Raw genomic sequence first — 22,626 nt, forward strand, 5'->3', positions numbered from 1 at the left:
GCTCTCAAAAGTAAAACTTAACAACTCAAGAACTTGAAAATATTTGTTTTCCATATCTGTATTTTGATGCCTCCTGCTGGCGTAATCTCCCCCAGTGCATTTTTTCTGTTTCCTAAGGGAAGGCGGGAGTGATGAGCACAGCTGCGGCCAATTTACCTCCTATTTGTCTCCCGTCACGCACCTGTTTGGGGCGGTATCTTTCCACGTAGTTCCCACTTGCTTCCAATCCTTTTTTCATATTACTGTGCTTTTTTCCAGTTTGTTGGTTTAGTATTTGAGTGCTCTTTTTTCTTTTTCTTAGTTTATTTCGACCATGACATACCTACAACATTATACATCAGGCAATTTCATCATTTCACAATACACAATACATGATGTCCGAAAAGGAGTAGGAAAAAGCAAAGCTTATTTAATCCTACCCCTTTCCCACGTCAGAGCGCCCACAAATATATACATTCATTCACTGACCTTCTTTACAGCAAAATAGTAAAATGGCATCCCTGAATGAGTAACACAAAAGTTTTGTAATATGTACTTAATTAATTCAGTCATACTAACATACTGAGACATACTCAGCCCTCCCGTTTTTTCCTTGTGGTCTCCATTTGTTTGATACTTGTTTTTATTTGTACTTCTTTCGTGTCACTGGCTGTTTTCTCATTATTGTTTTCCTCTACAAGCATAGCGTAGTTTGCAGGCTTTTATGATCCTGGCCCTTTCTGCCTGGATCATCTCCTTGAGTTATTTGTTTTTTTGTTTTTTTTTATTAAAATAACATTTTGTATATCTACCTCTCTGGTATTTTTTGGGATCTCCTTTGGAGTGGAGGAGGCGGGACACAGGAGTCGGGACACAGCACCCAGCGCAGATTGAATGAGCAAAGATACTTCCACATCAAAACATTAAGGATAATATATATCAGTATGGCAGTAATGTCTCAGATATAAAACTCTCTCTAAAATATAACTCGTAATACCAGAATAGCACCCAGCCCTACAGTAAAGTACGTACAAATGAGACACAGAAGTGTAAGAAAACAAAAAAACAACTGGACAGCACAGCTCGGTGTTAAATGAACGCAATTCATTATTATACAGACGCACACAAAAGTACAAAATAATTATACAGTCGAGTACTAGTTTGGATTCCAAAGTACCCGATCGATTCAAATGTGATAAAGTACACATTTCTACCTAGGCACAAGACTTTGAAACAATGTTGATTACACATTCATGTCCTTTAAAATTGCCCCTGAAACAACGTTGCAAAAAAGTTGTACTTGTAAATTGAGAAAATGTCGATGTCCAACGTTGGATCCACGTTTTTGGTTGGGAAATGACCAAATTTAAAAGGTCAAAATAACGTCTTAACCTGACATTGAATAAATGTCATCAAAAAGCAGGTTGTTTCAACGTACCGGTATTTGTGTTGTAGAACAACGGTTGGGAAATGACCAAAATTCAAAGGTCAAACTAACGTCAGAACCCAACATTGATTAAACATTGTCAAAACAGCATGTTGTTTTAACGTTATGTTTGAGTTGTTCAACGAAAGGACCTAATTCAATAAGTTCTCACTGTTGTTCACCATGAATTGATTTACGTGGACCCCGACTTGAAAAAGTAGAAAAACTTATTCAGGTGTTAGTTACCATTAAGTGGTCAATTGTACGGAATATGTAGTCTACTGTGCAATCTACTAATAAAAGTTTCAATCAAACAATCAATCAATCAATCAGCTTTAATGTCTTGTGCCTGCTAGGAAAGCTTGTTGTAGCTGGGAAGCAATAATCCTAAAGAGCCAAACTATCTGATCTGTGCCTGAAAGTCTATTGTCCCTGAGGGGGAGTCATTTAGTGGTGGCATTCTAGTAAATAATGTCAGCATGTGGGAAAGCTGTTAATGTCTCCAGGGAAATAGATGGGGTTTTTTCAACACACCATGAAAGAGTAGATTAGCGTATAGCCGCACATCAAGATTAATATTATGCACAAATAGAGGAAAACTACAGCATATATTAACAAACATAATTTATTATCACCTATTCTCAGTTTTGGTTATGTTGACAGATGCTTATGTCGACCCAAACGTGTTTCACTGTATTATGTGTAATGTTTTCAAAATAATATAAAAACAAACATGCTGTCTTCAGATTTGACTTTGATGTTGCAATGCACACAGCACTTGTTATTTACACTCTTGACATATCAAAATGAAACAAACACAAACCTGCTCCAAGTTTTGCCAGGTCTGCAAGCTCAGCAGATGTTTTAGCCAAAGCGATGGCCTCTGGGAGCTTCAGGGTGAAGGGAAGCACATCCCTGAGAAAAGCAGCAAAGGCACAATAAAAACTGGGAGAACTGAAATATAGAAATGTCAAAGTTTAAAGATTATGTTGTTTCAATACTGTTGGACTGAAGGTGACATTCTTTTGGTTTCATTCAGCTCTCTAAGTTTGTTTTCTGTATTACATGTATTCGTTACTTTCTTTAAAGGAGAACTGCACTTTTTGGGGGGAATTTTGTCTGTTTTTCACAACCATTGTGAAAGACATTAAGACGAAGGTATTTTTTTAATGCATTTTAAATATTAAAAAAACGTAAATAAAAATCTGCTTACAGCTGAGCCAGGGAGCTCCACTTTTTCACCCATAAAATCCAATAAATATCCATTCAAAAACCGCCAACAATACTCCATTCACATTTCGTTATTTGAAAAATAACTGAGTATTAGGGATAGTGTCATTATAAGCGCTAAACCAGACAAACTATAGTGGTGCCATGATCATGTTAAAGTTCAAGTTAAAGTACCAATGATTGTCACACACACTCTTGGTGTGGCGAAATTATTCTCTGCATTTTACCCATCGCCCTTGATCACCCCCTGGGAGGTGAGGGGAGCAGTGGGCAGCAGCGGTGCAGCGCCCGGGAATCATTTTTGGTGATTTAACCCCCAATTCCAAGTGCCAAGCAGGGAAGTAATGGGTCCCATTTTTATAGTCTTTGGTATGACTCGTCCTATGTTTACATCATTGAGTGGTCTGCAGCTTTCATAACTCATGCATTTTACCTGGATAGAAGAAGTCTGAGTAGGTATTCCAACAAGTTGGTACACTTTGACAGCCATTTAAGACCCAAAAATGGCCAGGAAAACAATGATCATGACAAGTAAAATTTCAAGTAAAAAGTATCAGCCTGGTACCAACTATCAGTATCGCCCACCATTAGAATGGAAGTTAACTTCAGCCTGGTTAACATCACTGGGGTCTAGTCACCAACTTGTGGTGAGTCAAGGGAAAGGAAAGGTGACGTTACAGACAAATATTTTGTAAACATACAGATAGTTGCACAAAATTGCAGATCCTCTACGGTCGAACTGTAGCAAAAGTCATGTGTTACAAAACAGCCAATCGAAGGTTGCTGCATCATACAGAGTTAAACACATATTGTTCTTACACACAAAAATCAAAACACAGACTGCAACACAGACAGACATATTTTTTGTTTACACACACGAATCTAAACACATACACACACAAATTAGAACACGAAGACGCAGATCTGATAACACACAGTTGAGATACCAATTTGCAAATTGTTTTCCTAAAATAAGTAAATTTTTCCAGCAAACTTTCCCAATGAAAGATGGACAATACATGTTTTTATGGATTATTTTCAAAAACACCCATTAAAATAATTTGAATAATAAATGTTGGATACGTATTATAACTTTACAAATGATCTGTGTGTAGACATATACAGTACGTGATAGAGGTGAACATTATACGTAAGTTTCCTTGATTGACTAGGGGTAAAACAACCATCAGTAAATGTATTAATTAGTGACGCGAATCCTCCAACAACTCACGGTGCAGTTTGATATCGATTCTTAAGGGTGACAATTCGATTTCAAAATAGATTAAAGAGCATTATCGAGTCAAATAAATTCTCGCTACAAAACCAAAACTCTTTTCTCGAGGAGTCCGAATCTGATATTCCATTATTCACTATTCCTGCAGTGATAATACTTAAAAAAAATGTAGTTTTTTTGCCGCAATGAACTTTAAGCGGCTCACCAATGCTGCGCTAGCTGTTACAGTGTGTCAACAAAAAAACAATGGATTGATTGAAAAAAAAATAAAACAAACACATTTTAATGGTCAATTAATAACGCATAAACATTTGGCTTTAGGGAAGATGGGCCTGACTGTTTTTTTCTTTCCTGCTGAAACATTAGTGACATCTAAAGTGAGATCGCTAATGTTAGCAGTGTGTTTACAAACAGTAAGCGTGGAGATGGCTTAGAAAACATATTTTAAATATCTATTCTTAAAAGATGTAAAAAATAAGAATAAACTGTTTTTCCGGCACCCGTACTATTCACTGTTTTTTTTGTTTTATCATATTATTTTTAACGGGATGGGAAAGTCTCAGTTTGAACATTCTGAACTCATGATTACATGCCAATATTTATCATTGTGCGGAACAAATAATGCTGACTAAAATAGTTGTGCCATACTCTGTGTGGATGTAGCCTGGAGATGGACTTACCTGCTGATGCAGTAGAAAGCCACAAGGCGAAATAAGTCTGCAAAGCTCAGGCCTGATCCTTCCAAAGAGAAAGCTGCAAAAGAACAATATCACAGCTTAACAAATACATTTTTAATTAGTTTGATTCTACAGGTGTACAACTAAACGGAATTCACAAGCTCGATAATGTTTTGTACCCGAGATCTTGTACTGCAAATGACAATGACAGCAAGTCAAATCAAACCAAATCAAATAAAATCTCAGTTCAGGACAGTTGGTTCACAAGTGCAAGTTAAGTATGGATCGGAATCAAAACCAATTCTTGTTTAGAACCTTTAACGATTCCTATGGGACAACATGTGTAGTGAGGTCAGAAAGCAACTTGGCGCCAATGCTGTGAAAACACTCCAAAGTTTGGCTACATTTAATAAGAAAAGATTGTAACAGCGCTACTTATAATAACTTCAATGTTGCTGTTTTATCAAGAGAAAAACATACGAGCAATATGCTGAAACATTTGAACTCCCGGCATGCAATAAACATAAATGAATGTCGCTATTTTGGACTGCGCCGATCACATCCCAGCAGCAGTCATCTTGCGTAAATACAAATGGTTGCTAACTAACATTTCCTAACATGTTAGCCTTATTACCTGTTAAATTTAAATGATTGCCTTCTCATTTAGATGACCATGACAAGGGACAGATTCCGACTGGCAGTGGGTAGTAAGTACTCGCTTCAGGTGAAGTCTACGGTACTTTTCTTCTTTCACCGCGCAGTGACTAGGTTTATGGTCAGAAGCTTGCACCCATTTGCCACAGTGCTCCTGACTTTTGGTAGGGAAATGTTCGATTGTAGTCAGAGAAAAGTTGTATGTTTTTCTCCAATCACATGTTCAGTCATTTCTATTATACAGGTGAAACACAAAAAAATTGGATATTGTGAAAAAGTCCATTCATGTCAGCCATTCAACTTTATATGTGAAACTACTATCATATTAACTCATACGTACAAAATCAGATATGTCAAGCCTTTATTTTTTGTCATTTTGATCATCATGGCTTACAAGTTTTTGAAAACCTCATTTTTATTTTTATTTTTATTTTTTATATTTTTTTTTTGTCCTGTCCAGCTTCTCAGGCAAATCATATAGTTGATGTAGATGCCCATATCGGCTGTTCAGATTTACTTTACAAAAGAGAAGTGTAAGATACTTCTCTTGTTGTCTTATTTGAATGTGACTTTATTAAATGTATTTATATTATCATTTGGTGCAGCCGGGCCGGAGCAGGAGGGGATAGAAAGAGAAAAAAAGGAAGACAGAGGGGGAAATTGTGGGGATAAGAGGGGGATTAGACAGAGAGACAAAACAACAATAGCAAATACAACAATAACAACAACAACAATAGAACAACATCAGCACATACATAATATGTACAAATATGATCGTAAAAGTGATAGCAAATAAGCAGTTAGTGAAATAAATAATATAGTAATGACAATGAGCATTTTTACACTAAAACTGGAGCAATACAAATACCAATAGAAAAAGCGCTATTGATCATAAACAAAACCAATAGATTACCTCTATTATCAACAATAAAGTTGTTCAAATGCAACGATACGTATACATAATGATAGCTAGAAAGATAATAAAAAAATTAAAACATTTTTTTTTTTTTTAAATAAATAAATAAAATAAATAAAAAAAAAGAAGAAAGAATACCGAAAGATGAAAGGGCAGAGAGAGAGCGGCAACCTATATTAATCTTGTAGATTGTTATATTAACAATGGTTTAAGCTCTGTCAATATGCCTTGTGTTACCCAGTTTACCCTAGGGCAACAGCATTGATATATGTTTGATGAAACATGATTATGTGCATGAGTGTATGTATGTATATGTACTTGTATATGAACAGAATGTGTATATGAATTTTTAGAGATGTTTAATCTAAGGTTTTCATAAGCTGTAAGCCATAATCATCAAAATAATATTTAAAAAAAACTTAAAATATAGTGGGTTGCATGTTATGAGCTTAGTTTTACCTTGTAAATCAAAAATCTTTGCACAACATTCAGATTTTTTGGCTTCACCAGTATATTTTCAGGGAGATGTCTCAAAAGACCTCACTGTAGGCTTTGTAGCGTCACATTACCTCTAAACTAAAGAAAAATGATGCCAATCTTTTTCTTAACTTTTTTTCCCCAACTAAAAATCGGTTAAATAACCAAAAAGGAACCGAATCATCAGGCAGATCTAAAATGGAATCAGAACTGGAAAAACCTTAATTTCCCATCTCTACAGTTAAGTACTCCATTGCTTGTGCAGAGATGGGTAAATTAATACGTATTGCTACAGAGCAGCGTCAGAGTTCAGCAGTCTTAACAGGTTCTGGAAAAAAGCTGCTCCTCGGTCTGGTGGTCCTACTACGGATGCTCCACACCCTCCTGCCTGAGTATAGGGGGTCAAAGAGAGTGTGTGGAATCTTTGGTGATACAGAGTGCCCCTTTTATGCATTTGCTGATGAAAATATCTGCGGTAGTGGAAAGGCTGCTCCCCACTATCTTCTGAGCAGCTTTCACCACCCTCTACAGTGCATTCCTCTCTTCAGCCGTCCAACTGCTGTGCCACAGCTTTATGCTGGTGCAAAAATCTGTAGAAGCTCCTAAGAACGGAACTCCCACGCCACAGCTTCCTGTAGACGGTAGTGGGCCTTCTTGAGCAGACAGAAGTGTTGTGTTCCCAGGCGAGGCTCCTGGATAGATGGACTCCAAGATACCTGAAGCTGGAGACCACTTCCACAGTTGCCCCTTCAATGGAAGGGCAAAGGGGGATTTCTGACCTTCCTGAAGTCCACCACCATCTCCTTGGTCTTTTTGATACAATTGATGCAAAGGTTTTTGCTTTTCAATCAATCAATCGATCAATCAAAGTTTATTTATGTAGCCCTTAATCACAAGTGTCTCAAAGGGCTGCACAAGCCACAGCGACATCCTCGGCTCCGATCCCACATCACGTACTGAACATAAAACCGTAAATCTCAAAAACTATTTTTGGGCGGTGGGTACAGTAGGGTAGGCTCTAATGTCTCTCTGTGCCAAACTTACAGACTCCCTGCTTTGGAGTGAAAGAAAAGTAAAAGTAAAAAGCTTACTGTACTGGCTCTCCTTAAAGACAAAGTCTTTTACAGGAACTGGAGAGTTCTTGTCCATACGTAGGGAGAGGACCTTTTTCTGCAGGCTGCATGACCTCCGCACCACAAACGCCTACAGGCAAAGTGAAGAAACATCTAGTCAGAATGCCTTCAAAATACGTGTATGTGTTTTTTGTGACTGCCTGTATGTAGCATTGTACAGTACAATCACAGAAGAAGTGTCAACTCCAAGGAATCATTATTTAGAAATATAAAAACTAAAACAAAATGTTGACTGGGAGCCAAGTCAATCAAAAAGTATGAGCTAGTCTACAACATAGACAATATATAAATAAATAAATGGGTTGTACTAGTATAGCGCTTTTCTACCTTCAAGGTATTCAAAGCGCTTCAACACTACTTCCACATTTACCCATTCACACACACATTCACACACTGATGGAGGGAGCTGCCATGCAAGGCGCCAACCAGCACCCATCAGGAGCAAGGGTGAAGTGTCTTGCTCAGGACACAACGGACGTGACGAGGTTGGTACTAGGTGGGAATTGAACCAGGGACGCTCGGGTTGCGCAAGGCCACTCTCCCACTGCGCCACGCCGTCCCAATATATATATATATATATATATATATATATATATATATATATATATATATATATATATATATATCAATATAAGCATTAAGCAGTTTTACAGCATAAACCTGTTTTCAAAAGTCAATGAAAGTGACCATTTGTAAAATACTTGTGGTGCTTTCCTTACTCCAGGTTGTTGGCTATGCAGCACTTCTCCAGCATTCTGGTGGTTTAAGTCCAGTTGGAGCCAAACAGGATGTGTCTTGACTAATCTGTCCAGCACACTTAGTCGCCGATGGAGGGAGTCATAGCCTGAATCTCTTGCTCCAGCCAGTCCTGTCCCCATGCCAGCACAGGGGGATGCCTGCAAAAAAAGCCCTCCTACTTCTTCACCCATCCTGTAAAACACAGATGTATGTTGTCACTTCTCAGTATTTCATATTGCATTAAATATTTCATGAGCCCTACCATAGCACACCATACCAAAGCCTACCATGTGTACTTTTGTGAATTACCTAACTCAAATGCAAGAAATATATATTTATATGACCCAAATCAAACAACCTTCCTTGCTGAAAAAATAATTAACCAGTACAAAAAAAACATGGTCACATATGACACAACCTGCTCATTGAACTTTGTGGATATTATAAATGATGTACAATCAACATAAAAATATTCAAAATGACACCAATTTAAATCAATTACAAAGGGTGATGGAAAAATACAGACCACTCTCCACACTTATTCAAGTTTGGTACATTTTAGTTGCTTTATATTTCTGATTGATTAAAAAACCTTGAAAGGGAACTGCCATTTTTTGGAATTTTGCCTTTTCGTTCAAAATCATTATGAAAAACATGACAACGAATGGATGTTTTTTTTTTTTTTAATCATTATAAATATTGAATAAACGTACATAAAAGTCTGCATACAGCAAAGCCAATGGGAGCTCCATTATTCTGCCCGTAAAATCCGATTAATAACTATTCAAAAAGCGCTAACAATACTTCTCTTTACATTTTGTCACTTGAATGTTAACCAAGTATAAGTGATATTAATATTCTAGGCGCTAATGCAGACAAACTGTTTATCGGGGTGACGTGAGCACTTCCTGTATGCCTATGCTTACATCATCAACTGGTCTGCTTCTTTCTCGCTTCCTTGCTCGCTGTAAGTTTATTGTAGATAATAAATCTTGCCTCTTACCTGGACAGAAGGTGACTGTTGATATAATCCAACAAGTTGGGACAAGCTGACAGCCATTTAGGACCTGGAACTGGTGAGGACGACATAAAAAGCACTTGTTCCGTCCGCACATCCTCCCCGTTTCTTCGCGAGGATTATGAAACATTTTTCATTTGAATGGTAATATATGAACATTCGAGCAGTCTGCATCCTAACGACAGCGGACGTTGCACAGTAAGTGATGTTTTATTATGTTTGTTGGCTCTCTTGAAGTCTGCAGTGAGCAGAAATCATGCAGACTTCTCAGTGAGAGGAAGCATAAAAGCAAACTTTGTGATGCGTTTTTTAAATTATCCATCCATCCATCCATTTTCTACCGCTTATTCCCTTTTGGGGTCGCGGGGGGCGCTGGCGCCTATCTCAGCTACAATCGGGCGGAAGGCGGGGTACACCCTGGACAAGTCGCCACCTCATCGCAGGGCCAACACAGATAGACAGACAACATTCACACTCACATTCACACACTAGGGCCAATTTAGTGTTGCCAATCAACCTATCCCCAGGTGCATGTCTTTGGAAGTGGGAGGAAGCCGGAGTACCCGGAGGGAACCCACGCATTCACGAGGAGAACATGCAAACTCCACACAGAAAGATCCCGAGCCTGGATTTGAACCCAGGACTGCAGGACCTTCGTATTGTGAGGCAGACGCACTAACCCCTCTGCCACCGTTAAATTAATACTATATATTATTAAATGTTATTACAAATGTGCTCGTTACTACATTACATAACTTACATCATGTATATAAAACCCTAATGCAGGTATTTGGATGTTTTTCTAGGGGCTCTATATGTTATGCATCGACAAGGGGGAAGGAGACGGCACAACAACAGGAGGTATAGCTCAATGGATTTATTTGAGTCTTTAATGAATACGTGGAGCGTGTATGCAACTATGTGTGTGGTTGTTAAACTATGTGTGGAAATTAACACAATGTGAATTACCAAGGGTTCGTTGAAGGTGCGTGTTGGTTGTGGCAGCATCAAAGTCCAGAGTGGAAGATCCAAAAGGGATCGTGATCCAAGCAAGGTCCGTGGGGCAGGAGAGAGATGTCAGAGGTTCAAAGAGAATCGGGGAAGGCAATCAGAATCCGGGTGGAAATGCAAGGCAACGACTGAGACACAAAGGCTGTGGGAACAGGAGATGACAAAAGACAAAATCAGGGCAAGGCACAAGGAAGACAAAAACAAGCAAGAGAGAAAGCACAGGAGGGGAGCCAGAGACGTGAGAGCTTACTGTAACCAGGGCTACGTTCCGACGAGAAGAAGTCAGCGGCGAGGCTCTTTATCCTGTCGCCTCTCATTAGTCCCAGGTGTGTCGTTTAGAAATTGTCACCGGCTGTGTCCGCGCGGTCTGCGCAACGAGCGTGGAGGTGTGTCCTGCTTGGCTCACAGCGGAGCCTCTGAGTGTTCCCGCAGCAGAGGGAGAAACAGGCAGTGTGTGGGCCGTGATAGTGCCCCCCCTCTTATGCGAGGCTCCCGGGTTGGCCTTGTAGAAGTCCTCCAGCAGGAAGGAGTCAGCAAGGTAGGAGGCAGGAACCCAAGACCTATCCTCTGGCCCATATCCTTCCCAATCAACTAAATATACCAGGCCCCCTACCTTACCGACGGACACCAAGGATCTCTTTGACAGTCCAGATTCGATCACCGTTATCCAGAATCCTAGGTGGGGGTGGGGCGGGGGCGGGGGACAAAAGAGGAGAACTTAAAACAGGCTTAATCTGGGAGATATGAACTACCGAATGTCGCTTAACTGAGGGGGAAAGAGAAAGTCTTACAGCTGTCGGATTAACTATGGCCTCCACCCAAAAGGGTCCTACGAAACGGAGTGCAAGTTTGCGGGATGGTACCTGCAGATGGAGGTCTTTGGCCTGTGATAACACCTTTTGTCCCGGGAGGTATGAGGGTGCTGCGATGCATTGTCGATTGGCGCTGCAGCACATCCTCTCGGAAGCTTTAATTAGGGCAGCACGGGCAGTCTTTCAGACTTGACGGCATCTCTTGATGTGTTTGCGAGTAGAAGCTACTGCTGCTTCGATCTCGTGTTGTGGAAACATAGGGGGTTGATAACCGAAGGAGCACTCAAAAAGCGACAAACCCATAGCCGAACTCTTCATGGAGTTGTAGGCAAATTTGACCCAGGGTAGATACTTGCTTCAAATTGAGGGTTGGCGGGCGGAGATACAACGCAACATGGTCTCCAAGCTCTGGTTCGCTCTCTACGCTTGACCGTTGCTCTAAGGGTGGTAGCCAGAAGTGAGACTGACCATAGCTTCAATCCCTTTTCAGAAAGCCTGCCAAACTCGGGAAGTGAACTGGGGGCCCCGGTCTGAGACTATGTCCATTGGGATACCATCCTGCTTAACAACATGGACTGTAAGGAGGTCAGCCATCTCGGAAGCAGAGGGAAGTTTGGGTAATAGAACAAAGTGAGCGGCCTTAGAAAAACGATCGATAATAGTGAGTATGGTGGTGTTACCTTGGGATAGGGGAAAATCAGTAATGAAGTCCAGGGAGATGTGTGACCATGGGCGACTCGGGATAGGAAGAGGGAAAAGCAGTCCCGCCGGCGGTCTGTGGGAGGGTTTATTGCAAGCACTGGTACTGGATGGTATCGTTAGCCATGGATGGCCACCAGAACTGCCGGCGGATGAAAGAGAGGAACGGTTCGCTGGAATCCCGGATGACAGGTGAAGACGCTGGAGTGTCCCCAGTCCAAGACTCGAGGGCGTATCTCTCGAGGAACAAATAATTTGTTGGGAGGTCCCCCCCAGGTCCGGGTTTAGTCTGCAGAGCGTCCCGAACCAGTTTTTCGACCTCCCAGGTGACCATACCGATTACTCTAGAGGTAGGGAGGATAGTTTCCTCAGGCGTGGTGCAGACAGGCTCCTCGGAGAACTGTCCGGACAAGGTATCAGCCTTTGTGTTGCAGGAGCCTGGCCTGAATGATAGAACATAGTCAAAACTACTAAAAAATTTAGACCATCGGGCCTGCCGGTCGTTGAGCCTCCTGGCAGACATGTAGGAAGTTACGGTGGTCTGTAAGGACCTGAAACTGGTGTTTGGCCCCCTCGAGCCAATGTCTCCACTTTGTCAGGGCATCATGGACTGCTAGCAACTCTCGGTTTCCTGCATCATAATTTCTTGCACCGGGGGATAAACGTCTGGAGAAAAAAGAACACGGGTGGATACTGTTGTCCTAATTGAAACGTTGGGAGATAACTGCCCCGATCCCTGAGTCAGATGCGTCCACCTCTACAATAAATGGACAGTCTGGATCTGGGTTGACGAGGATAGGGGCTGAGACAAAGCTCCTCTTGAGACACCAGAATGCCATCACAGCTTCTTTGTCCCATTGAAAAGGCATCTTGGTTGACGTGAGGGTATGGAGAGGTGCGGCCAGCTTGCTGAAGTCCTAAATAAAGCGTCTGTAAAATCCCGCAAATCCCAGGAAACGCCGAAGCTCTGTCCGAGTAGCGGGCTGTGGCCACTCCACCACCGCCTTCACCTTCTTGGGGTCAGCCTTGATATGACCCTTCTCAATCACAAAACCAATAAAAACAACAGAAGGGGTGTGGAACTCATATTTTTCCCGCCTTGACAAAGAGACGGTTCTCAAGTAGGCTCTGCAGGACGAGACGGACTTGTTGCTGGTGTTCCTGCGGGGTCTTAGAAACAATGAGAATATCATCAAGGTAGACAACAACAAAGCTGTCAATCATGTCCCTGAGGATGTCGTTGACGAGGGCCTGGAAGACAGCGGGGGCATTAGTCAGACCAAAAGTGGCCGAGGTGTGTATGAAACGCCGTTTTCCATTCATTCCCCTCCCTGATGCTTACCTAAAGGTAAGCATTGGGTAGGTCCAATTTAGTGAAAATGGTGGCGTGAGCAAGAGGCTCGAAGGAAGAGTTCAGGAGGGATAGAGGATATTTATTTTTAATGGTGATGCAGTTGAGTTGCCGGTAGTCGATGCAGGGTCTGAGGGAGCCATCCTTTTTGCTGACGAAAAAAAAAACAGCTGCCACAGGAGATTTGGATGGTGTGATGATTCCGGAGGCGAGAGACTCAGAAATGTAGTCTCTCATGGCTTGCTTCTCCGGGAGGGACAAGTTGTGCAAACGGCTGGAAGGCAGGGTAGCGTTGGGGATGATATTGATAGCGCAGTCGTATGGTCTGTGGGGCGGAAGAGACAGAGCATGCTCCTTGCTAAACACTGCGGTTAGGTCATGGTAAATCTTTGGGACTCGGGAGAGGTCCACTGGTGATGAGATTGGTTTCGGTTTTCCAGGAGGAATCACCGCGGATCTGAAACAGTGTGCGTGGCAGTGGTTGCTCCTGCTCCAACCCAGGATCTTTCCAGTTGACCAAGAAATATGGGGGTCGTGTTGACACAAACAAAAGCGGCCGAGAACGAGAGGGGCCACAGGGGCGTCCAGTACCCAGAGACGGATGGTCTCCGTGTGATTGCCGGAAAGTGTCAACAAAAGGGGTCCTGTGCGGTGCTTGATAGCGCCCAAAGGGTGTCCATCGGAAGCCTGGGCGGAGATGAATGTGTTGAGGGGAACGAGGGGAATTCCTACTTGTCGGGCGTATTCCGGATCGATGAAGCTTTCATCTGCTCCAGAGTCCAAATGAGCCCCCACAGATATAGTACTAGGATTCCATGTTAATGTAACGGGAAAAAAGGATTCCGGGGCTCCCTCCCTTATGTGTAGAGGGGAGCATGGTATGGCTCACCAGGATCCTCTTGACTGGTGAGTCTGATCTTTTGGCCGTGAAAAGCAATTGCGAATTATGTGGTCAGCATGCCCGCAGTAGAGACACAGATGACATTGAAATCTACGCTCCCGCTCCTCAAAGGTAAGTCGAGATCGACCTATCTGCATAGGTGATCGAAAGTGAAGTAGCAGTACCTGTCTGTCTCGTGGGATGTTGGCTGGGTGATCGAGGGGAGGTTGTCAACACGGAACCAGTAGAGGCATACTCTCTCTCCGCCCCTTTGCATCAGTCTTTAGTGGAAGAGCAAGGCTAGTTCAATGAGCTCACAACAAGAGGATGGCCTATCCCGAAGCAAGCCGTCTTTTATGGTATCACTCAGACCTCTCCTGTAGGTGCTCTGCAGAGCTTTGTCATCCCATCCACTATCTGCTGCCAGAATGCGGAACTCCAAAGTATAAGAAGCCACAGAGCGAAGGCCCTGTCGAAGGGAGTGAAGTTTGGAGGCGGCGTCTCCCCCGTCGGCAGGATGGTCAAAAACAGCTCGAAACTCTACGGAAAGCCGCATAATCAGAATTAAGGCCCGACGTCTTGCTAATGGCGGCGGTGGCCCACTTTAATGCAGGACCAGAAAGTAGGGAAAACATAAATGCAATCTTGGCACCGTCATTTACATACCGGGAAGGCTGGTGTTAAAAAAATCAGCTCACATTGAACCAGGAAGCCCCTACAAAGTTCAAAATCCCCCTCAAAGACTTTAGGGCTGGCAATCTTAGGTTCTCGGAGTGGGGATTGTCCTTTGATGGTGGATGTCGCCGAAGAACTTAGGGCCGGTGTGGAGGGTGTCACCTGGCGGGGGTCAAGAGTGTCCAACCTAGCCAGTAGGCTGGCGAAGGGGACGTTCCACTTGTCTTCCAGAGTAGCGAAGCGAGTCTGATGTTTTTGAAGGACAGATTGTATGGAAGACAAGTCAGTTGTTGGAGCAGCTTGAGACTGGGGGGTGGACTGAGACCTTCGGTACCGTCTGGTTCCATCTTGGTCGGAACGTATTGTTATGTATCGACAAAAGGAGAAGGAGACGGCACAACAACAGAAGGTAAAGCTCGATGGGTTTATTTGAGTCTTTAATGAATACGTGGAGTGTGTATGCAACTATGTGTGTGGACGTTAAACTATGTGTGGAAATTAACACAATGTAAATTACCAAGGGTTTGTTGAAGGTGCGTGTTGGTTGTGGCAGCATCCAAGTCCAAAGGGGATGATCTAAAAGGGTTTGTGATCCAAGCAAGGTCCGTGGGGCAGGAGAGGGGCGTCAGAGCACCAAATCCGGGTGAGGGGTCAAGAATCGGGGAAGGCAATCAGAATCCGGGTGGAAGTGCAAGGTAACGACTGAGACACGAAGGCTGTGGGAACAGGAGATAACAAAAGACAAAATAAGGGCCAGGCACAAGGAAGACAAAAACAAGAAAGAGAGAAAGCACAGGAGGGGAGCCAGAGACGTGAGACCTTACTGCAACCAGGGCTACGTTCCGACGACAAAGAAGTCAGCGACGAGGCTCCTTATCCTGTCGCCTCTCATTAGTCCCAGGTGTGTCGTTTAGAGATAGCCACTGGCTGTGTCGGCGCGTGGGCGCGGTCTGCGCAACGAGCGTGGGGGCGTGTCCTGCTTGGCTCACAGCGGAGCCTCTGGGTGTTCGTCTCCCAAGGCTTGTAAGCGGAATTTTGATCGAATGTTTTTAATATTTAGAATGCATTGAAAAAAATCAATATGTCATCATATATTTCATAATAATTGTGAACGATAAGCAAAATTCCAAAAAAAAGTGTAGCTCCTTTTAGAAGGTTGTCGGGGAAGTAAACCAAGTAGTTGAACTTTTTTAAGCCCAATGCGGTCCCCCAATCAAAAAGTTTGGAGACCCCTGCACTAACCTGATAAAAAAAATACCGACTTGCTGGCTTTAGGGACAGATATCCAATTTGTCACACCGTGGTGAGGGAAGTCCTGTTTTGGGGTTGTCTGGCAAACTTCCTGTCTTATTTTGAAGAATCTAATCCTCCTCTCGTTTCAAGCCACTTGCCCTTCCTCCTGTGTCACTGGTCTGATGTCTCTCCTGATTGCCGGATTGTGCTCACCTGTGTCACCCTCCCTCTTGTGTATATAGTCACCTGTGTCACCCTCCCTCATGTGTATATAGTCCTTGTCTTCCCCTGTCTTGTTGCCAGAGTATATCGCCTTGTCTTGTACCGCCAGCCGTCGTCCACAGCCTTGACCCAAGTTGTTAATATTGCCTCGCATTATTCATTGATTTCTTTGTACCCTCTGAGAAAGACCGATTTTGGTTTGCTAAAGGTTTTTGGTCAGTTTTTTGTGCTAATTTCATAGTGCTTTGCCTTCCTTTTTTCCTCCTCTTGGAGCGCTTTAGTTTGTAGTTCTCTCCGCTCTTTATAGCGTATTTTCTGTGTATAGTAGTGATGGGGACATGTATCGTTTCGACACATTGCAAAACTGTATTGATACTGTGTTAATACTGTGTCACTAAATACTGACATCTGCTGGACATTAAAAATCCCTACAGGCAACCTATGGACCGACTCAACTGACACTGATTTTATGACCTAGTATATACAATAATATAAACCAAGTCATTGTGTTTCATTTAGGATTATTTCATATCTTCATTTAAATAAAAATATATTTTTATCTTTTTTAGATTTCCATGTATTATAACATGGAAATCTAAGAGAACGTGTTGTGAATGAGAATACTTGTAGACTGGGAATTTTTTTAATTTATTTATCTTTTTTTTTTTTTACATGCGCTTTGAATACGCACCGTTGATTGATTTAAGCTTTTATTAGTAGATTGCACAGTACAGTACATACTCCGTACAATTGACCACTAAATGGTAACACCCGAATAAGTTTTTCAACTTGTTTAAATCGGGGTCCACATTAATCAATTCATGGTAAAAAAGGTAATGGGTTCGAACTAGATTGGAACAAGTGCCCTAAGGAACACGGCAGGATGAACTGCGGTCCTTCACTCTGCCAACTGAGCTATCGAAGAGATTGGTTTCTACCGTTTTTCAATGTAACTAATTGGATGGTTGTGTGGGTGGGACAATGCTATAGGATGAAACGACAAGGAAATTAACACAAATACCTTTTTTTCCGATATATGATCAAAATATTCCTACATGGAGGAAATGATCTCCGACGACGATAAATTACAAATGACCAACGACAGAAGTGCGGCGATTCTGTTGGCAGCAGCATTTCGTTGACAGACGCGCTTCCTTATAAACACAGTTTGGCGTGCAGACGTCAGTGCGACACAGTTCGCGTATCAGTCACATGACCAACACAGCTCATCATCGGTCACGTGACTTTCTAAAGGCAGCACGCGCACCGACACAGGGTTTCGGTCTACGAGCTCGACGCATGCGCCGATGCATCTGTGTTGCCGGACCCATCACTAGTGTATAGCTTCTTGTCTCCTCCTCTGCATGAGTGATTTTCCTTTTTGTAGCTAATCATAGATTGTTGTTTTTTTATTAGATTAGTGTAGAATTTTGCATTGCCTTTTTCCTCCCGATGGAGTGATTTTCTGTTTTTTGTTTTATGTTCTGTGCTATGTATCTTTTGTATTGCTAGTGTATCAAGTATAGATTTTGTAACCCTTTTGTTTAAATCACTCTGTCTAAAGGGAGTACAAAGAAACTGTTGAAATAAAGCATGTGTCAATCGGCCCCATTCTGCACCTGAGTCCTCATTCTTGCCAAAGCATAACACAACTTTGCATTAAAAAATTGTAATATCACAAATACAACTTGTGCAAAAATTGCTTTTGCTAGTTTAAATACTTTTTTCATTCATGAACATTGTTCTTTTATTCAACAAACTAAATAGTCTTATTTACATGCTCACATTTATGGTTTATGATTTGCTCTATGTATTGTGAGTGAAGTAGCGATCCTATTTACACATGCACCACAAATGTAACTGTAGAGAAGCAATTGCAATACATTTGTGCTGGTGTTTGTGTCCATGAAGCTGCAGTATAAGACAAAGAGGAGTTCACCCAAGCATCGGGTCCGTCTTGTGGTCTTCTTCTGGTCTCTCAGGATTTTTTCCCATCTCCTTTTTCAAAGTGCCGATTTCCAAAGCGAAGGACTCAATCAACTACAAAGATACACAGAATAAGTTATGAAAACCAATGTGCCCATGCTGTACGTCAGGTTAGTTTCGGTTGAAGGGCAGCCACGCATATTTAATATTACAATCAGTATAACAAATGGACTTGTTGTAGTAATTTTCTGACATCGTCATGTTAACTTTTGTGTATAAGAGTTAAAAATAAGGGAGAATAAGGTTACTTTGATTACAGAGTAACTAAGGGGTACAGTGTTTATTTATAAATAGTATGGTTGTCAAAATTAATGATATTGTATCGATACTTCGATATAAAGTTGAAAAAAATACCTGTATTTTTAAGTATCGTCAATAGCAAATACGGTCCAATCGAGTCGCGTCAATTCTCAGCACTTGAACACTGAGTCAACGCTGAAAAAGAACGCCTACTCTCATTAAAAAAAAGAAACAAATGTATTTCTTTGTGGAAGCCTGTCAAAAATGTGAATTTGGTAGTACCTGTTTGCCCTCATTAAAGGAATGACAATAGAAGTGTGTTAGTGTAGCATAACTGTAGGTGCGGCGTAACTCCGCTGTTTTTTTTTTAATGTTTAAACAATACTTGACTGGAATTTACCTTCGGTTGACCTGCGAGTGTGACACTGATGTCATTTGTTTCATTTCCCCCTATCTGTTTAGTTTTGCAATCTTCTTTTGTCACCATTCATAGGAATACAGAAACTCAGCAACAGCAAATAAGGAATCCAAATGCCTTCAGCGTGACATTCATAGCCAAAAGTAACTGAAACTTACTGACACTTGAAATGGAATCATCATCTTACACATAGGCCATCTGAAAAAAGTGTTGACATGCCAAAGATAAATGGTAAAAATGGTAAATGGTTGTACTGGTATAGCGCTTTTCTACCCCTTTTTAAGGAGCCCAAAGCTCTTTGACAGTATTTCCACATTCATCCATTCACACACACATTCAGACACTGATGGCAGGAGCTGCCATGCAGGGCGCTAACCAGGACCCATCAGGAGCAAGGGTGAAGTGTCTTGCCCAAGGACACAACGGACGTGATTAGGATGGTAAAAGGTGGGGATTGAACCAGGAACCCTCAAATTGCTGGCACGACCACTCTCCCAACTTTGCCGTCCAAAGATATTTACAAAAGGTAAACATAGCTACTAAGAGCTAGCAGCTATGCACAAAAAATCTAGACATACATAACAAGTGTACTTAATTGAACAATATTGCAGTCGAAAACTGCACATGTAATAATATAAAAAAGTATTAAATTATTATATTTCCATATTACTTGCACATATGAAGTCTCCATTAACAAAGGTGTCCGCACCATTCAATTTAATGCGTCATGAGCTTAACTTCATAAATTATTGTGGTCAAAAGGTGTCGCGAAAAAATGAAATAAGTGCCAAATAAATAAATTTAAAAAATTACCACTCCACTTCAACTTAAAGACAGCATTAGTCCATTCCAGACATTTTTTTATTCCCCCAAGATGGCACCACTGTAGTGGTTGCTGGTTATAGGAACTGCGTTTGTGTACCCTCCTTTTGTGTTACTGATGTTTTCCTCTTGTCTTCATGGTTTTTTTTGCCTTTTGGTTGGGTCTCTTTGTTTCTGCGCCACAAGGGGTAGAGATTTTCTGACTTCGGCGTTTGGCGTCCGGATGGACAGGCTTCACGGAGTCCTGGCTGAGGACGCTTTGGTCTCCCTGGACGGCTTCTTGCTCATCCGCTTGCACTTGGCATAGGCCGAGTAGCCTAGGACAGAGTCGGCTCTCTTGGTTGCTTTGATGGGTGTGTTCCCGTTTCTGGCCTTGCTGCCTCCCACCCTCGCAGACTAGGGCGTGCAACACTGCAGAGTCCACCACGGTATGTGGGTGGTGAAAGGGTGTTTTTAGTTGGTTTTGTTTTATTGTTTGTCTATGCGTGGTGCAATTGTATGTACGCATAATGCATTATTTTTTGCTGATTATTTGGTTTCTCGTTATGTTATAGCCCAGGCCTTGTGGAAGTCCTGTGGGAGTGGATCCAGAGTAGAGGCCTGCTTTGTGTCTCTGCAGGACTTGCAACTGCATTTCATTAGGGCTGATCAAGTTGAGGATATAAGATAGGATTCCCAGGACCTTATTCCCTGTTCTGCTCTCCTTTGATCAGCTAGTGTTGCTTTAGACATGCGTTAGTTTTCTTCTTTTTTTTTTAGCTGATATACTCACTTTTGTTGCATTAAATGTTTTCTGGAGGACATTTTAATTTAGTCTTGTCTCCACCTTTGTCATTGCTGCCCTGAGCCAGCCATAACAAGTGGGGGCTTGTCCTAAACAACTAGTGTTTTTCAGGAAGGCAATATAAGTTTGGTTTTGCCGTGGTTAATTGGTAATCTGGTTTTGTTTGTGAGCGTTTTGTCGCATTGTGCAGCTTTTTGTCTGAATGGCAAACATGTAAGTGGCTTGAGAAGTCTTGTTGGAACTGTCCATGTAACGATGTGTCACTTCATTTCTGTTAGTTTTTTGTGTTTTTGTATTTACTTCCGGTTCAGTGCTCTTATTTTGTTGTATTTCCTGTTTTTATTCACGGAGCACTATTTTTCTCTTTTCGTTGATTGGCAGCGGTTCACACCTGCTGTCAATCACACCAGTGTCTATTTAGGTCTCACTCGAGCACTCCTCAGTGCTCGATGATAATATTATGTTGAGAACGTTTATCTGCACGACTGCTTTATGTTTGCTTTTGTTATTTTCTTTTGTGTATTAAATTCATCTTACCTCCACGCAACTCTCCTGGATTCTTGCATACTCGGGGACACACAACTGCAGCCATGCGACATCCCAACAGTATCATCGAGCCAGAAGAAAGTGTCCTCGCGAGAATCCCTGTCGGCAATCCTCAGCCGACGTTCTGGACCGCACAATTCCTGGAGGACTTGAAGGCCAGGTTTGTGCGGTCCCAGCCTACAGACGCGGACCCTCTCCCCGCGGCAACGCCACCGGCTTCGGCTCTCCGACCGGCGCGTCCCCCGCCGCCATCTTTCCTCTCGGCTCAACGGCTGGCTACGGCTCTCCGACCAGCACGTCCGCCACTTCCTGCATGCCTCGCGGCTCCCGCGGCAACGCTACCGGCTACGGCTCTCCGACCGGCGCGTCCTCCGCCGCCATCCTTCCTCTCGGCAACGCTGCCGGCTACGGCTCACCGACCGGCGCGCCCGCCTCCTCCTTCACGTCTCGCGGCTCCTGCGGCTCCGTCGCTGACTGCGGCTCTCCGACCGGCACGTCCGCCGCCGCCATCCTTCCCGTCGTCTGCTGAGCTGCTTCTCCCTGCTCCTACGCAGCTTCCAGCGGCTGCTCCCCGGCTGCTCTTTTTGCCAGCTCCCGCTCTCTTTTTTGGTTCGCCGAGAGCTCCAGTGGAGCCCACAGTGAGGTCGCTTTTGTCCTCCTGCTGGGACTTGGCACGGGACGTGTCTTCGTCCCTCCTCCTGGTCCCCTCCCGCCCGTCCCTGGTTTTCGCACCGGGGGACTCCGACGAGCAGGCACGTTTTCACGCATGTGTGAACGGTGTCTGGCAGCCACCTAGTGGAGGGGGGCCCACTATACACTGCGGTGCAGCCAGGCACACACCGCTGTCATCCCCGCCAGCGTCTCCTTCCACGGAGACATCTACGTCCCTGGCGGGCTTTCGCCTAGCCCCAACGCCGGCTCCACGCCGAGCCCCAACGCCGGCTCCACGCCGAGCCCCAACGCCGGCTCCACGCCGAGCCCCAACGCCGGCTCCACGCCGAGCCCCAACGCCGGCTCCACGCCGAGCCCCAACGCCGGCTCCACGCCGAGCCCCAACGCCGGCTCCACGCCGAGCCCCAACGCCGGCTCCACGCCGAGCCCCAACGCCGCCAAGAGCAGCACCACGCCGGGCTTCGTCACCGCCGGCATCCGCTATTCCTCGGCCAGCATTTGCTGCTCCTCGCCCGGCGTCATCTGCCGCTTTCACGCCGCCGATGACATCTGCAACAATCACGCCTCCGATGACGCCTGCCGCTTCAACGCCGCCGATGACGTCTGCCGCTTTCACGCCGCCGATGACGTCTGCCGCTTTCACGCCGCCGATGACGTCTGCCGCTTTCACGCCGCCGATGACGTCTGCCGCTTTCACGCCGCCGATGACGTCTGCCGCTTTCACGCCGCCGATGACGTCTGCCGCTTTCACGCCGCCGATGACGTCTGCCGCTTTCACGCCGCCGATGACGTC

The 22,626-nt window shown here is 43.6% G+C and overlaps 1 protein-coding gene across 1 annotated transcript in view; it reads right to left on the reverse strand.

Annotated features, from left to right (window-relative positions):
- LOC133559365 (ras and Rab interactor 2-like) overlaps positions 1-22,626 on the reverse strand; it is an 87,642-nt gene that overhangs the window by 48,228 nt on the left and 16,788 nt on the right. Inside the window, exons 3-7 of the mRNA XM_061911074.1 lie at positions 18,305-18,405; positions 8,446-8,656; positions 7,685-7,796; positions 4,550-4,622; positions 2,229-2,320 (exon numbers count right to left, since the gene is read on the reverse strand). Of these exons, the coding sequence (XP_061767058.1) occupies positions 2,229-2,320; positions 4,550-4,622; positions 7,685-7,796; positions 8,446-8,656; positions 18,305-18,405 (589 nt within the window). The remainder of the gene's footprint in view (positions 1-2,228; positions 2,321-4,549; positions 4,623-7,684; positions 7,797-8,445; positions 8,657-18,304; positions 18,406-22,626) is intronic.

Source organism: Nerophis ophidion, linkage group LG09, assembly GCF_033978795.1.
Source record: "Nerophis ophidion isolate RoL-2023_Sa linkage group LG09, RoL_Noph_v1.0, whole genome shotgun sequence".
NCBI classification, from domain to species: Eukaryota; Metazoa; Chordata; class Actinopteri; order Syngnathiformes; family Syngnathidae; genus Nerophis; species Nerophis ophidion.